At 31.8% G+C, this 13,960-nt stretch overlaps 1 protein-coding gene across 1 annotated transcript; it reads right to left on the reverse strand.

Annotated features, from left to right (window-relative positions):
• Window positions 1–7,794: 7,794 nt before the first annotated feature.
• LOC127720631 (E3 ubiquitin-protein ligase TRIM22-like) lies at window positions 7,795–13,960 on the reverse strand. Its single transcript, XM_052227318.1, has 2 exons — window positions 13,903–13,960; window positions 7,795–9,589 (listed from the first exon to the last, which is right to left on the reverse strand). The coding sequence occupies exon 2, from the start codon at window positions 9,578–9,580 to the stop codon at window positions 7,892–7,894; it is 1,689 nt and encodes a 562-aa protein (XP_052083278.1). The 5' UTR covers window positions 9,581–9,589; window positions 13,903–13,960; the 3' UTR covers window positions 7,795–7,891.

Here is a 13,960-nt window from a genome sequence, read left to right on the forward strand (position 1 = left end):
ATAAAAGTTTTCAAGTTTCAAGTTTCAAGTTACTTGATCTGAAAGTCATCTAAAACATTTATTTCATTTTTAGGCTTATTGATACACACAATAAGGCACAAGCCTTTTTCTTTCATTTGAGAAAAAAGTACATTTAGACAGATAAATAAATTGCTTAAACCACAGATGTGATCATCACCTTCGACACCCCACACACGACCTTTGTTAATGGCAATTTACGATTGATACACTTAAAATTACAATATTCCTTTCGAAAATCATATCAACAATACAATTTTCAAATGATGAACTGTTTTCAAATTTTATAGTTTGAACACTTAGCTGAATCGTAAACAGTAGTAACCCATGTTTGCGTAAACTGATCATCAAGACATTGTTTGACTATATTGGATATATTTACATTCTTTAGTACACTTTATTATAGCCTTTAACCTGAAATACCACAATTCTTCAAGGTCTATCAATACAAACAATCCATTTAGAAAGGAACATGTTTTTGATATCCATGTTATTCAATAATTTGTACAAAGTAGCAGCAACTTTATTTTGCTTGTTACAAATAATTCCTATCTAGGATGCAACCATTCTGGGTATTATACATGTTATAATGATTTCAATTGGACATCTTTTTAGTTCGCCATACATAATGCAACTTGGTGTACATTTCTTGAAAGTTAGTATACATTTGATAAATTGCAGACGGAATGATTCTTTTATACTGTTATTGGTAAAACCTCAAATCTCACCACTATACAGTTAAATAGATACAACGATAGCATCAAACATCTCAAGCTGAATATCAATAGGTAAACTCAGTTTTCTGCCTTTGTTCATAATACTACACATAAACTTTCTAGCTTGACAACTATTTCTTTTTTTTTTTACAGAAAGTACCATTTGAAGCAAACATTATTTCAACATACCACAGATACACTGTTTTTCCTGAGATCTAAAAAAAACTCTTTGTAACGTAGTCAAAGCATCATAGGACTTTAACATATTAACATATATTTAACATACACAGTGAATCTCATTTTAGCTGTGTGCCAATTTGAAGTTAACAATTCACCTCTTCTGTTGAATTACATATTTGTCTGAACGTTGGTACTTTGTCATCGCAGTTCTGCTTCGCACAGATATATTTCATAATGATCCTCCTGTTATCACAAAATAATTGGCAACATTTATCCAAAGAGTGCATTTTAGCTTACCAAAACTAAATGGTAATCTAAGTGTACCAACAGGTGTATATATCCAAAGTCATACATGCAACTGTACATATGTTCACATGTCGTATGAAGACTATGTTTATGGTTTTTAGTCCAATTGGAAATTAGAAATTGTCCAGTACATGTCGTAAATCACAGCATTTATTCACACAAATACTTACATGAATATTTTTCAACAGTATGATATATATACCAAAATAAAATCAAATGAGTGCGATGCCATGCAGGCATTTCACTTTAATTTTGACAAATATAGTAGTGTTAATAACCAAACATATGAAAATAAGAAGATGTGGTATGATTGCCTATGAGAAAACTATCCACCAAAGTTCAAATGAAGTGGATGTAAGCAATTATAGGCAGCGGTAGGGTGTTAAACAATAAAAAACATATAACCTATAGTCGGCTATAAAAGGCCTAGACATGAAACAAACGACACATTCAATAGAGAAAACAAAACGGCCTAATTAATACATGTAATAACACAACAATTTATGAAAAACAAATATGACAGAAATGAACCAACGACAACCGCTGAACTACATGCTCCTAACTTGAGCCAGGCATATAAAGAATGTATGCATTTATCTGATTTAATATATTATTGTATATTTTGTAAAACAACGCTATTGAATAATATATTCATACAACTATTTTCAATACAAAAATACTGGAGTTGCAAATTAATTGTTTTTGTGTAAACTTTATTACTCAATCATTGCATTCACAAATTGTGTCTGGTATTTATTCGGCACAGTTTTGTTTTTAAATAAAGTCACTTTGTTGGCCAATATTAAGACCTATACGGTAAGGTCAAACTGTAATGATTAAGCGTTGTCAAGTAATACAGTTTGAAAAATGAACTGTAAAGATAACCAGTATAATAAAATCCCAGATACACAGGTATCTTGTAAAAAGTAAATATACCTACATTATCACAGTAATTATAAAATGTTTATCTTTTGGTTTTGCCGATATACCTGCGGAAAAAATGGCTAGTGTATGATTTTATGTTTACTCATAGTTATTATATAAAAGTGTGCTGTATTTACTTTGCACATACTTTCAACTTCTCGTCCAATCAAATTACTTGAATTTGCCAATAATGACCACAAGAGTAAGATTTCATTGTATCGTAACCAAAATATTAAAACCAAAAATTGCCACTGGTTATTTTGAAATGAAATACTGTTTTCCCAATAAAAACGCAATCTTTTGTAATTAGTTTTTTACATTGATTTTTATATATCCAGCTTTTAAAATATTTGGTTTAAAAAATATTTTTGACAATTGTATGGTTCTATCATTTAGATAAAGAATAACAATAACAAATATGGTCCTTAATACCGTGATTAAAGTACAACGCTATCTTATAAGTGTGGTAATTTATCATGGAAGAACTTTGTACACAAAAAAGTATGTACTTTGAAACCGTGTGAAGGGAAATTAAGGCAACTAAATGATCATTTTTTTTAACTTTCCTAAAAAGGAACTCGATCCATTTCATCATCAATTGAAAAACCGTGATAGTGTCCGAAAGGAAAGTGTCATTATATCTATATTCTGATAAAGCTCTTAGTTTTTACTTTGAAATGAAAAAAAAACTATAATCTTTCAAATTGGTCTATTTGTGATTGCTCCTTAATGCCTAACCGCTAAATTATCTATGGCGCATATATCTATATTTTTAAAATTTATCATAGCTTTAGTTTTACTTTGAAATTGAAATTTGTTCAAAACATGTAAAGCTCCTACTGCAATGCAATTATATAGGCCTGGTTTAGTCAGTCTATTTTGTCATCTTACTGTGTAAATAAGTACATTTAGAAGGATGTACACTTACACCAGCAGCTACTGTCTTTTCATTCTGGAGTCAAAGGCCTTTGAAAGCTCATTTTTATGTGAGATTAACTTATAAACCGCTATTTTCCCAAATTCGTATTTTCTGCATTTATAAACTCGTGATCTGGTAAATCACGGTCACAAATTGAACACATATGATAGCTATGTTGCTAGTGATAAATTTGCAAAAACGTAAAACTTAGTTAATGAAGTCCGTTTTACAAACACATGTGATACAAGCAGTCAGCGAAAATAAACTATCAATAGACCAATTAAAAGATTAATATAGTTGTTAATATGTGCTAAACTGGATAGTCTATGAAAAGGTACATACTATAATATTAAGTGTTGGGGGTAAGCCCCGCACTCTTAATTTCATAGTACATATCTTTTCATAGACTAACCGATACATTTATAAGTATATTATTAGACATTCTCCCTGGATATCTATTAACGGATACACTAGGAAACAACCAAATGATATGAGATAAGTAGATTGCTACATACCATATAGTGTAATAAAGTTAAACTTATTGTATAAAAAAGGGGCAAAAATCACCTTTCAATTGCATAAAACATATTAGCTCTTATAACCGTTTCTCTCTATTTATTATCGTTTCTGCCAAAATAGGTAACAATCAACCTCAACGACAAAAGGCCTTATACGTGTTGAATTGAAGATGTTGTCATGTTGGCTTATTTTGATATCTTATTTTGCTGAACATTTTGGCTTTTACATTGTCTGTCTTTCTATTATAATATCCGTATACCGTAAGAACTGCACACATAGGTATTAACAGTCTGTCAATAGCACAAATTACTATAAAATAGAGTTGAAAGATACCAAAAGGATTTAAGGGGTCAATTGAACATTTCAATAATTTTACTAAATCTTAAATGCATTTTCTTCATTTTACTGATAAAAATTTCTCTCTTTCTTATCTAGTTTTCAATATAATAACTAAAAAAGTCGTAACTTACGCAAATTTACATTTCAGGGTCCCAAGTGGATTGTCCTATATTTCAGACAATTACATATGAGATAGACCATCATCTGCTGATCATATTTTTTCTGTCACGTTTGTTGTGTATTCTTAAATTATTATATAAAAACCCTTACTTGTATAATGATAGGAAAATAGATAACCAAAACACAATTGAAAACAAACAATATTTATTTAAAATCATCAAAGAATGCATAGTTGCAGTTACCGAAAAAAAATAACCTCGAAAAGCACAGCCTTGGGCATGTATTCCTTTATTTTTTTATCTGTGTTTTAGAATTTTTTTAGAATTTTTTTTTATATAATATTCCAAATTATTTAAGTGTAATTGCTCTAATCCATCCAATTTACAAAACCGTAGTTCATAATTGCTGCCCATCTACTCTCATTAGAGGAACAAAACATAAACAGTACTTCAACAGACATTGTAAAATTGCATGCATAAGGCCAAGAAAATATACACAAATTTATTAAAGATATTAAAGATTTACACAACAAACATAGACACACACACATATCAAAGGCTGTACACAGCGACTGTGTTAGAAGATGCACTCGAAACCAAATGATCGCAGCAAAACATAATACAATAGCTCTTTATGATCGTAAAAACCCAAAATGCTTCAAGAGACTTGCGTTCTTTGACATTCTTGGCTTTCAAATATTCTTCTATGAGCATTCCTGAAAAAGGTGAATCCAGAAAAAGCGCTTTGGACACATGCAGTTTATTAACATCAATTTTATCAACAATTAAAATCGGGCTTCAAGTTTTTTTTTGAAACTACCTATTCTGGAAGCCCCGTGAATCAGATGTAAATTCTAAAGATCTGTTAATGTACATACAATTTAAGACTCTTTCAACATGCAATAGTATCACAATATTATACTTTTCTACACTTTACACATGTATTCCCCACTCCAAACTATAAGACACTCTAAATAGAGTTCTTTATTTCATCCATACGTAAATTTTCGGACACCATCACGAATTGGTTGACCGTTCTGGAATAACCGTTTCACAGATGATATCGGATATGTTCCTTATGTACAATACCCTTCCCTTTTCACGAATGTGACATACCGAATTAGACTATTTACCGGATGTGAAAAAACATAAGCAACACGACGGGTGCCACATGTGGAGCAGGATCTGCTTACCCTTCCGGAGCACCTGAGATCACCCCCAGTTTTTGGTGGGGTTCGTGTTGCTTAGTCTTTAGTTTTCTATGTTGTGTCATCTGTACTATTATTTGTCTGTTTGTCTTTTTATTTTTGGCCATGGCGTTGTCAGTTTGTTTTCGAACTCTGAGTTTGACTGTCCATCTGGTATCTTTCGTCCCTCTTTTTCTTTTTTATTTCATGAAAAAGAATTACCAACGTAGATAGACGCTTCTTGTTTTAGGTAGAGATAGATAGTAATTTGTTAAATTCACTCTGGTTCAAACAAAAAGTCTAAGAAACTAATAATTTCAAAATGCTTGATTTCTTGATTGACAATATCTTTGTTTGGAGGACATGTTTTTTCAACAAACATTTGGCACTCTCACAAGAACAACTGTGCTCCTCTTCTGCTGGCTTCTTTCTTTATTCATATGAAGCTGACTTCATACAGGAGCTTCTTAGAAAGAAACAAAAGAACCTAGCATGATCCTTTAACTTCACGTTCCGCAATATATATTACGTCCTCTCACTAAGTAATTTTAAGTTTGATGACTATGTTGAACGCATCTATCCCAACGAACTTAAAATAAAGGATACAACAGATACCGTTAAGCCTTCCTCATATATTGACCTACATCTGGAAAATTGACAATGAGGATCGGTTGAGAACAAAACTTTACTACAAAAGAGATGATGTCAGCTTCCTAGTTGGGAACTTTACATTTTTGTGTAGCAATGTTCCAGCACCGCCTGCATAAGGAGTAAATATCTCCCACTTGATACAATAATCCCGACCTTCCATTTTCTATTTAGCTTTCCTTGATATAGAGTTATAAGGAAGCTATTAAACCAAGAGTTACAATTAATGAAGTTGAAATCATTCTTTCGAAAATTTAACGGACAGCAATACGAGTTGGTTGACTTTTTCACAGAAGACTACGGATGTGTTCTAATTGTCGTTTCACAATCCCGTCCTCTTTTCCGTGAATGTAACCTACCTAAAGAAGACTTTTCACCGGGTTTTTACTTACACGAACAACACGACGGGTGCAATATGTGGAGCAGGATGTGATTACTCTCCCGGAGCACCTGAAATAAGCCCCAGATCTTTGGTTTGTTTCGTGTTGCTCAGTCTTTAGTTTTCTTTGTTGTGTTTTGTATACTGTCTTTTGGTCGATTTACGTTTTTTGTCAGGACATTGTCAGTTTGTTTTGCAAATCCCTCTTAGAATCTTTTGCCTCTCATTCACAATCATCCAATACATATAATATAGTGGCCCTATTGTTTATAGTATCTTGTATATAGATCATACCTCAAAATTTAACTTAACCAATGAACCATGAATATGAAGTAAAGGTCAGAAAACTGCCATTCGGACATATACCATGCATGCACCTTACAATCATTCCGTACACAAAACATAGTTGACCTTTTGATAATAGTACCTGAGATGCAGACTTGACCAGAAATACTTAACCTTGATCACTGAAGCATGAAATAAGAAGCAATGAAAATGACGTGCAAGTGAACCCTGTCTGACAGATATGTATACCTTCCAAGGACCCATATTCAAAATATAGTTATCCTGTTACTCATAATAAGTCAGTATTTCCCATGACCAAAAACTATGCATTTTTCCAAGCAGTCGCAGTATAATGAAAATGAGGTCAGTGACAATTGACGTATGACAGATAGATGGAAACCTCGTAACTTAAGCCATCTGCATACAAAGTATGAAACATTCAGGTCTTTCACCATCTGAAATGTAAAGCTTCATACAAATTGTTTACGCCGTCGCAGCCACTGCCGCCGGTTAATAATACATGTGGCGAGATGAAAACCACACTTTTTACATGTAATTAACACTTGTCAGCCCAAGGAAAGGTAGGTATGTGACAGTAGCAGATTAGCTCAGCTATCCTCAAATTGGACTGGTAGCATTTGAATATATTTGATTTATTCCCCTTTGTCTATAATTCTGTTTTATGTTGTTATGTGTTGTCTAAGTAATGTGTATTTATTATTGTTATATATGTTGTAGGGTTTGATAATAATTATATGCAGCTAGTGAGAATAAAATCAATAAGAACCCTAGATAGTGTCCATTGTACTTGTTGAGACTTTTGGACCTGCTATAAAAGTATTTGCCGATACTAACTACATGCATTGTACATACTTGACCCAACTGCTTTAAAAATATAACATTTTTTTTTTCACAGTTCATATGTGCATATTTGCATAAACAATAGAACTATTGAAACTAAATTTAAAAGCTGTATTTGGCAAAACTTTTAGGAATTTTTGGTCCTCCATGCTCTTCAACTTCGTACTTTATTTTGCCTTTTTTACTTTGTTTGATTCGAACGTCACTGATGAGTCTTTTGTAGACGAAACCCGCGTCTGGCGCAAATACAAAATTTCAATCCTGGTATCTATGATGAGTTTATTCAGTGTGCATAAATTAAGTGGCTAACTCCGTAACATCCCGATTGATGAGGCTGAACCTTTAGAAAAAAATTGAACAACTGTTTCAAATCCTACCAATAAAATCTAGAATGTATAACCGATATCTTGTATTAAAGTAAAATAATGACAAATAGTGGTATGCAGATAGGCAATGTCTACAACGCCAGAAGCAATATGATTTGAAAACTTTTAAATTACTTTGTACCGAGCTTTGTACAACACAACCTTTCCGTTTTCATTACATATAAGTAAGGTTCTTTTCTCTTTTCCATAGTACACAGTAGATGGCATATCAAGTCCATCCGATTCGGTCAATAGTGTCTTACTGTCTTTCCCATCCTGTTGTATTATAGTAAGATTATTTGAACTAAAACCTACAACGTACACATTATTGTAATTGTCTACTGCTACATCGTAAGGACATGCAATCGACTCACTGTTGAACTGCCATACATCTTCTCCTTCCAAACTACAGCAATGCACACTGTTATTGGCGCAATCTGTGTAAAATATCCTGTCTCTGCTAGTTGTGATATAAAGTGCACTATCAGATTTTACTTTTAATGTTTCCAGTTGTGTTCCTGATAGATCCAGGATATGTATTGTATTTCCACGTGTTATGTAAAGTCTCCCATCCTCTATTGATATTCCGAAACAACTGTTCTTCAATTTTATTCTCTTTTCAACGTTGAAAGAATTGCTGTTCATTATTTCTATGAATTTCGTGTCCGTGTATGTCACAACAATACGATTAGAGTCTATCACTGTGATATCAAACGGCCTCGCAGAGACTGGAATGTCACGGATATGTTCACCGGTATCACTGTACACTATCAAATACTTTTCTTGTGTGTTATTTGCAATCAATAAATGACCGTTAGGCAATATGACACAACCTGAAATATCTATTTCATTTTTCCTCTGGATTTGAAATGTTTTAATTAGCTGAAGTTTCACGTCGGATATGTTTTTTGATTTTCGAACGTTGATCCCAATTTGAGCTTGATCCATTTTTTGGTCTCTATAATTTACGTTGCCAGTGCATTCAACGACCTTTATTTGCCCAAATTCTTCAACCTTAATTGATATTTTTTCGATCAGGCTATGAATAGCTAATTTTAATTCATAATCCTTGGTAGCACCAATTTCACTCTTGATATATTCCACCTCGCTAGCAATCTGCTGATTAACCTGACGTGTTCCCAGAAACACTTGTATATCAGAAGAAAATTGTTTCATGTGTAGTGTTTGTTCCCTTAGTTTGGTCAGCATTTCTTCTGTTGAATTTAGCTTCTGAAGAAATTTCGTATATTTTGATCTACAAGTGCAGGATGTAGATTTTATGTCGCGTAGCAATTTTTCCTGCAGATTGTCGAGGTGGCCATCTATTTTTGTTCTCGTTTCACGTATCGTGGTTTTGATTGCCAATTCCTGTTTTTCGATGTCCTTTGTAGCCGATTCGCGATTCATTATACATTGTTTCACGTTGCGCAGAGTTCCCTCAATTGCCTCCTCTAGGTCAGATAATGCAGTTGATTGTCTTGCATTTTTTGAAGCAACATTAATTGATATGATGTCAGAACATGCCTTGTGTTCTGACGGGACACACACCATACATAGGACTTCGTCGTGCGTTTTACAGAACCACTCCAGGTTTTCTCCATGCTGCTCACAGACCTGCGAGATAGAAACATTTTCAATTTTCCGATAATCCTCTATTGAAATCACTTTATGTTTTCTTGATATTTTGCTTTTTCTGTGAACTTTTTCGCAATCTTCACATAATCCTTCTTTACAATTCGAACACCATCTTTTCGCGTCCTTCGTCGCGTCTTCATACATGCACGGACCACAGGGCACACGCGTTCCTGAAGCCATTTGGTCTATCTAAAAGGATTGATAAATATGTTTCAATTTTGTATTATTAAAAGTAAGATGACCTTATTTGACTCAAAGCTGGCTATAATTTTTAACTTCTTTACCTTTTTTTCTTTTTTTACATGATTTTTCTGAGATCTAGTAAACTAAAACATTATCTTCCTTTATTTGACTAATGCTTGTGTCAAATAATTGCTTGTAATCGGTATATTGATCCTTTTTTATATCTTACTGGAATCCCTCCTCCTTTAATGATGAATCATTTTGTTTTTATAGTATCTAGATGTTTTGTGTTTTATTCTATATGACCAGTAGACATATACATAGGGTACTTTGTACTTACCGATTTAGCATCATTTCTTATTTTAAAGAACATTCGAACTTGTACCATATTGACTTAATTTTGCTAATCTGACATAATGCAGCCACGAAATGTGAGCTAGAAGTATTTTTTTGTATCAATTATTCAATTCTTCTTGAGCTTTTGCCACTTTATCTTAGCAATTTGATAAATCATCAATTAAGAAAAAATAATTCCAGCCAAAGAATTGAAGAAATGTGCAAAAAGGGAATAACCCCAGTTGAGACAAAATCTTACAAAAAACGATTAGACACTAAAACTGAAAAAAAAAAGAAATCAAGAAATTTCAAAATTGTTGAATGAAGCTAATAATTATATCCCATATTGATATTAATACATCTAGCAACAATACTTTTAAACTAAACAAGTTAATGAAAAACTTCGTTTGTATTAGGTCTAGGATTTTTAATAAAGTTTGGGTTTCGAGCATCACCAAGGAGACATTAATTGTCGAAATGCGCTTCTTGAGCAGTAACATTGACACCGTTTATGTTATTTCAATCTTAGGGCGACTGAAAAGAACCTAAAAATAAAACACTTATAGAAGAGATTGATGTCTGTTATCAGATGTAAATAATTTACAAATATAATGATATCGTTGATAAACCTATGATAAAAACAGAGGTAAAACGAGTATATAATTTATGTCTCTAAAGGTTGGTTAATCAAGTGTTTCTCATCTCATATTAGCTGAAATAATAAAAAAAACAAATGGTACCGTTATTGCGTACCCTGTTACTTTCCTTTTCAATTTAACATTTTCATCAGGATTTTATCCTTACATCCTAAAACTTGGCTTAACTCATATATTTTCCCTTTATTCGAGAGTGGTGACCCATTTGATACCAATAATTATTGAGGTATTGCACTCTTCAACAGTGTAGCAAAATATTTTAGTACAGTATCAAATAAAAGGATCATGATTTATATGAAAGACAAATTCAATAAAATTTGGTTTTCAACCTAAGATGAGGGTAACTGACAGTTTGTTTGTACTTAAAATTTTAACAAATAAAGACAAACATCTTGGTAATTACATGCTTCATTTGAAGTGTTTGATTATGTGTGGGGAAAAGCTTTTCTTAAATTCCATCTTCAGGCGTCGACAATAAGATGATTAATATGATTAAATGTATGTATTATACATTGTTCCAAGGCAAAATCAGCACTGCAAATTGACAACTGTTTACTGGCTACTTTAACAGAGGAGTTAGACAGGAGGATTCTTTAAGTCCTACCCTTTTTAACATATATTTAAATGATGTTCCAGATTTATGTTTAGGAAATGATTGCTAATCGATAACCTTAGAAAATTTCGTTATTGGAAGTTTAATGTTGGCAGATGATTTATTAATAATATCAGAATTAAACGAAGGTTTTAAGGAAATCTTAAAAAAATGATTTCAAACTGTGATAAACGATAAATCACATTTGATTGGAAAAAGAGTAATACTATAGTTTTTGGTCATCTTCATGAACAGACACAGAATACAATGTTTAATAACAAGCACATATAATAAGTAAATGAATTTAAATTCTTAGTCATATTGCTCTCACAAAAGGACAACTTATTGTCATCTGTTGAAATCAACTTTTAAAGATATGTACTCTATCAAAAGCTATTTGGGTGTTCGGACCAATTGCCAGAAATTCATCTGTTCATTTTTTAAGTCATTGGTTCATCTTATTCATACACATTACCGTGAAATTTGGTATATAGATGTGTACAGAACAGACACTAATGCAATTCCTAGAGCCAGAAAAAAATGTCTTTTGGATTACATCAATATTATAGATGAGAGACCCACTCAAGAAATCCACAATATGTTTTGGAAATATAGACTTGGAACAAATAAATGTGTTAAAACATTGCCTCCAAATCGAATTCAGGAATGTTACTGTTGTATTAAGACTATCTATTAAGTGAAAACTACTCTGATTTACTTACGAACATATTATTCTCTTTCAAAGTGATTTCATGATCAAGGTTTTAAAATGTATATACTCTTTTTACTCATATCTAAATCATATTTGGTCCGCTCATCTGTTTTTTTTTTGTTTTGTTTTTGTAAATGATAATTATTGCTGTATAATGTATATTGATTAAATGTGTGTTTAAATATGTCATTTTAAAGTTCTCTCTATCTACCATAGTTTCTGCAAAAAACTTAATAATAAAATGGTAAAATCTTTTTTAAGGGCAATAACTATACAATATAGGGAGTTAATTGACAATTTTGGTTATTTGCCTGATTTGTAGGACTTACTTTGCCGAACATGTGTGCATCTATCATAGTTTCTTTAACAAAAACCTTAAAAACAAATAGGTATAATCATCTTTCAAGGCAATAACTCCTATAAGGGATCAATTGATGATTTGGGTCATGCTGAATTTTTCAAAGGCAATAACTCCTATAAGGGATCAATTGATGATTTGGGTTATGATGAATTATGTATGGGTCTTACTTTGCTGATCATTTTTGTTGTTTAAAGTTTCTTTCTAGCTATCATAGTTTCTGCGAAAAACTGAACAATAAATGTAATATTATCAATCAAAGGCAATTACCCCTATATGGGATTAATTGACGATTTCGGTCTTGTTGACTTATTGTAGGTCTTACTTTGCTGAACATATTTTGTGTTCGAATGTTCCAAGTTTCTGCTAAAAATTAAAAAAAATAATGAAAAATATTTGTAGGTCTTACTCTGCTGAACGTGTTTGCAATCAAATTGTCTGTCTTAGTTTCTGGATAAAAACTTAAAAATTTGATAAAAATAGATTTTTTAGGGAAATAACTGCTATAAGGGATCAATTGACGAGGAATTATTGGTATATCTTACTTTGCTGAACTTTTTAGCTGTTTATAAAATTTCTGTTAATCTGTTTTCAAGAAAATAACCAACAACTGAGAAATTTCATAAAAATAATTATTTTAGGGGCTATAAATTAAGTATATTTCCTCTGCTATAGAATCTGGAAAATAAAAAAATATTCCACACCCTCAAAGACTTTGTAACACGTGCAAAAGTATTTATGATAAATCCCATTTCTTTTTATTCCGTGAAAGGAATATTGATTTAAGACATTTTTTAATGATTTAAAAATCAAAATCAAAGATGTGGTTGAATATAAAATAAAACATAAACTATATCCAACGACTATCCAACAAGTGAAAAATGTATGCTCCTTTATAAAACAGTCTATCGAACTGAGGACAAGCGACACATGATGTCATTTGTTGTGTTGTGTGTTCAATATTTTCTTTTTTTTTTCTTTTTTTCTTTTAATGTCATGATGATGTTTTTGTTTATTGTAATCTGAATGTTAATACATTTATGCCTTTGATTCTTTTAAACCAGGTTTAATCCAATCTTTTTCTACATAAGAAAATGCCTTTACCAAAGTCAGGACTATGACAGGTTTTTTTTGCATTAGTTTGATGTGTTTGAGTTTTTGATTTCGCCATTTGATAAGGGACTTTCCTTTTAGAATTTTATTGGAGTTCGATATTTGCTATTTTACTTCTTATTGGTATAATTTATGCTTAATAGAGAGATAATGATAAAAAAAAAGGCATAGTACAAAGGACTTGGGTGCACAGAATTATGACAAAGATGCACAATACCAGGACATTTATCTCATCACCAGCACAGAACAAGGACAGTTATTATTAGCGAATTTACACGAATTTTGCGATCAAACATCGGTGAAATATAGGTAAGTGCTTCTACAGATACTTACAATGAATAATGAATTTGGGAAAAAAAGAAATTATTGTGACTTTTTATGGAAACGAGATATGTCGAAACAAGGAAGTTGATAATATCACACAATGTTACACTTTACTCGAGTTTTTCTTTTTAAGTGTTTATTTAAATAACATTTATATTTATTACCAGTTATAAGAAAGTTGAAAAGGGAATAATTAAGCAATTAAATATCTGCGCAATACTAGTTTACCTGTAATTTGATACCAGCTATTTTGTGTATTTGTCCAGATACACCTTCTTCATTTTGT

This window comes from Mytilus californianus, unplaced genomic scaffold (assembly GCF_021869535.1).
Source record: "Mytilus californianus isolate M0D057914Y unplaced genomic scaffold, xbMytCali1.0.p SCAF_11, whole genome shotgun sequence".
Lineage (NCBI taxonomy): Eukaryota > Metazoa > Mollusca > Bivalvia > Mytilida > Mytilidae > Mytilus > Mytilus californianus.

Coding starts and splice junctions, on each gene's coding strand:
- LOC127720631 (XM_052227318.1), bottom strand. CDS start 9,580: ATGGCTTCAGGAACGCGTGTGCCCTGTGGTCCGTGCATGTATGAAGAC.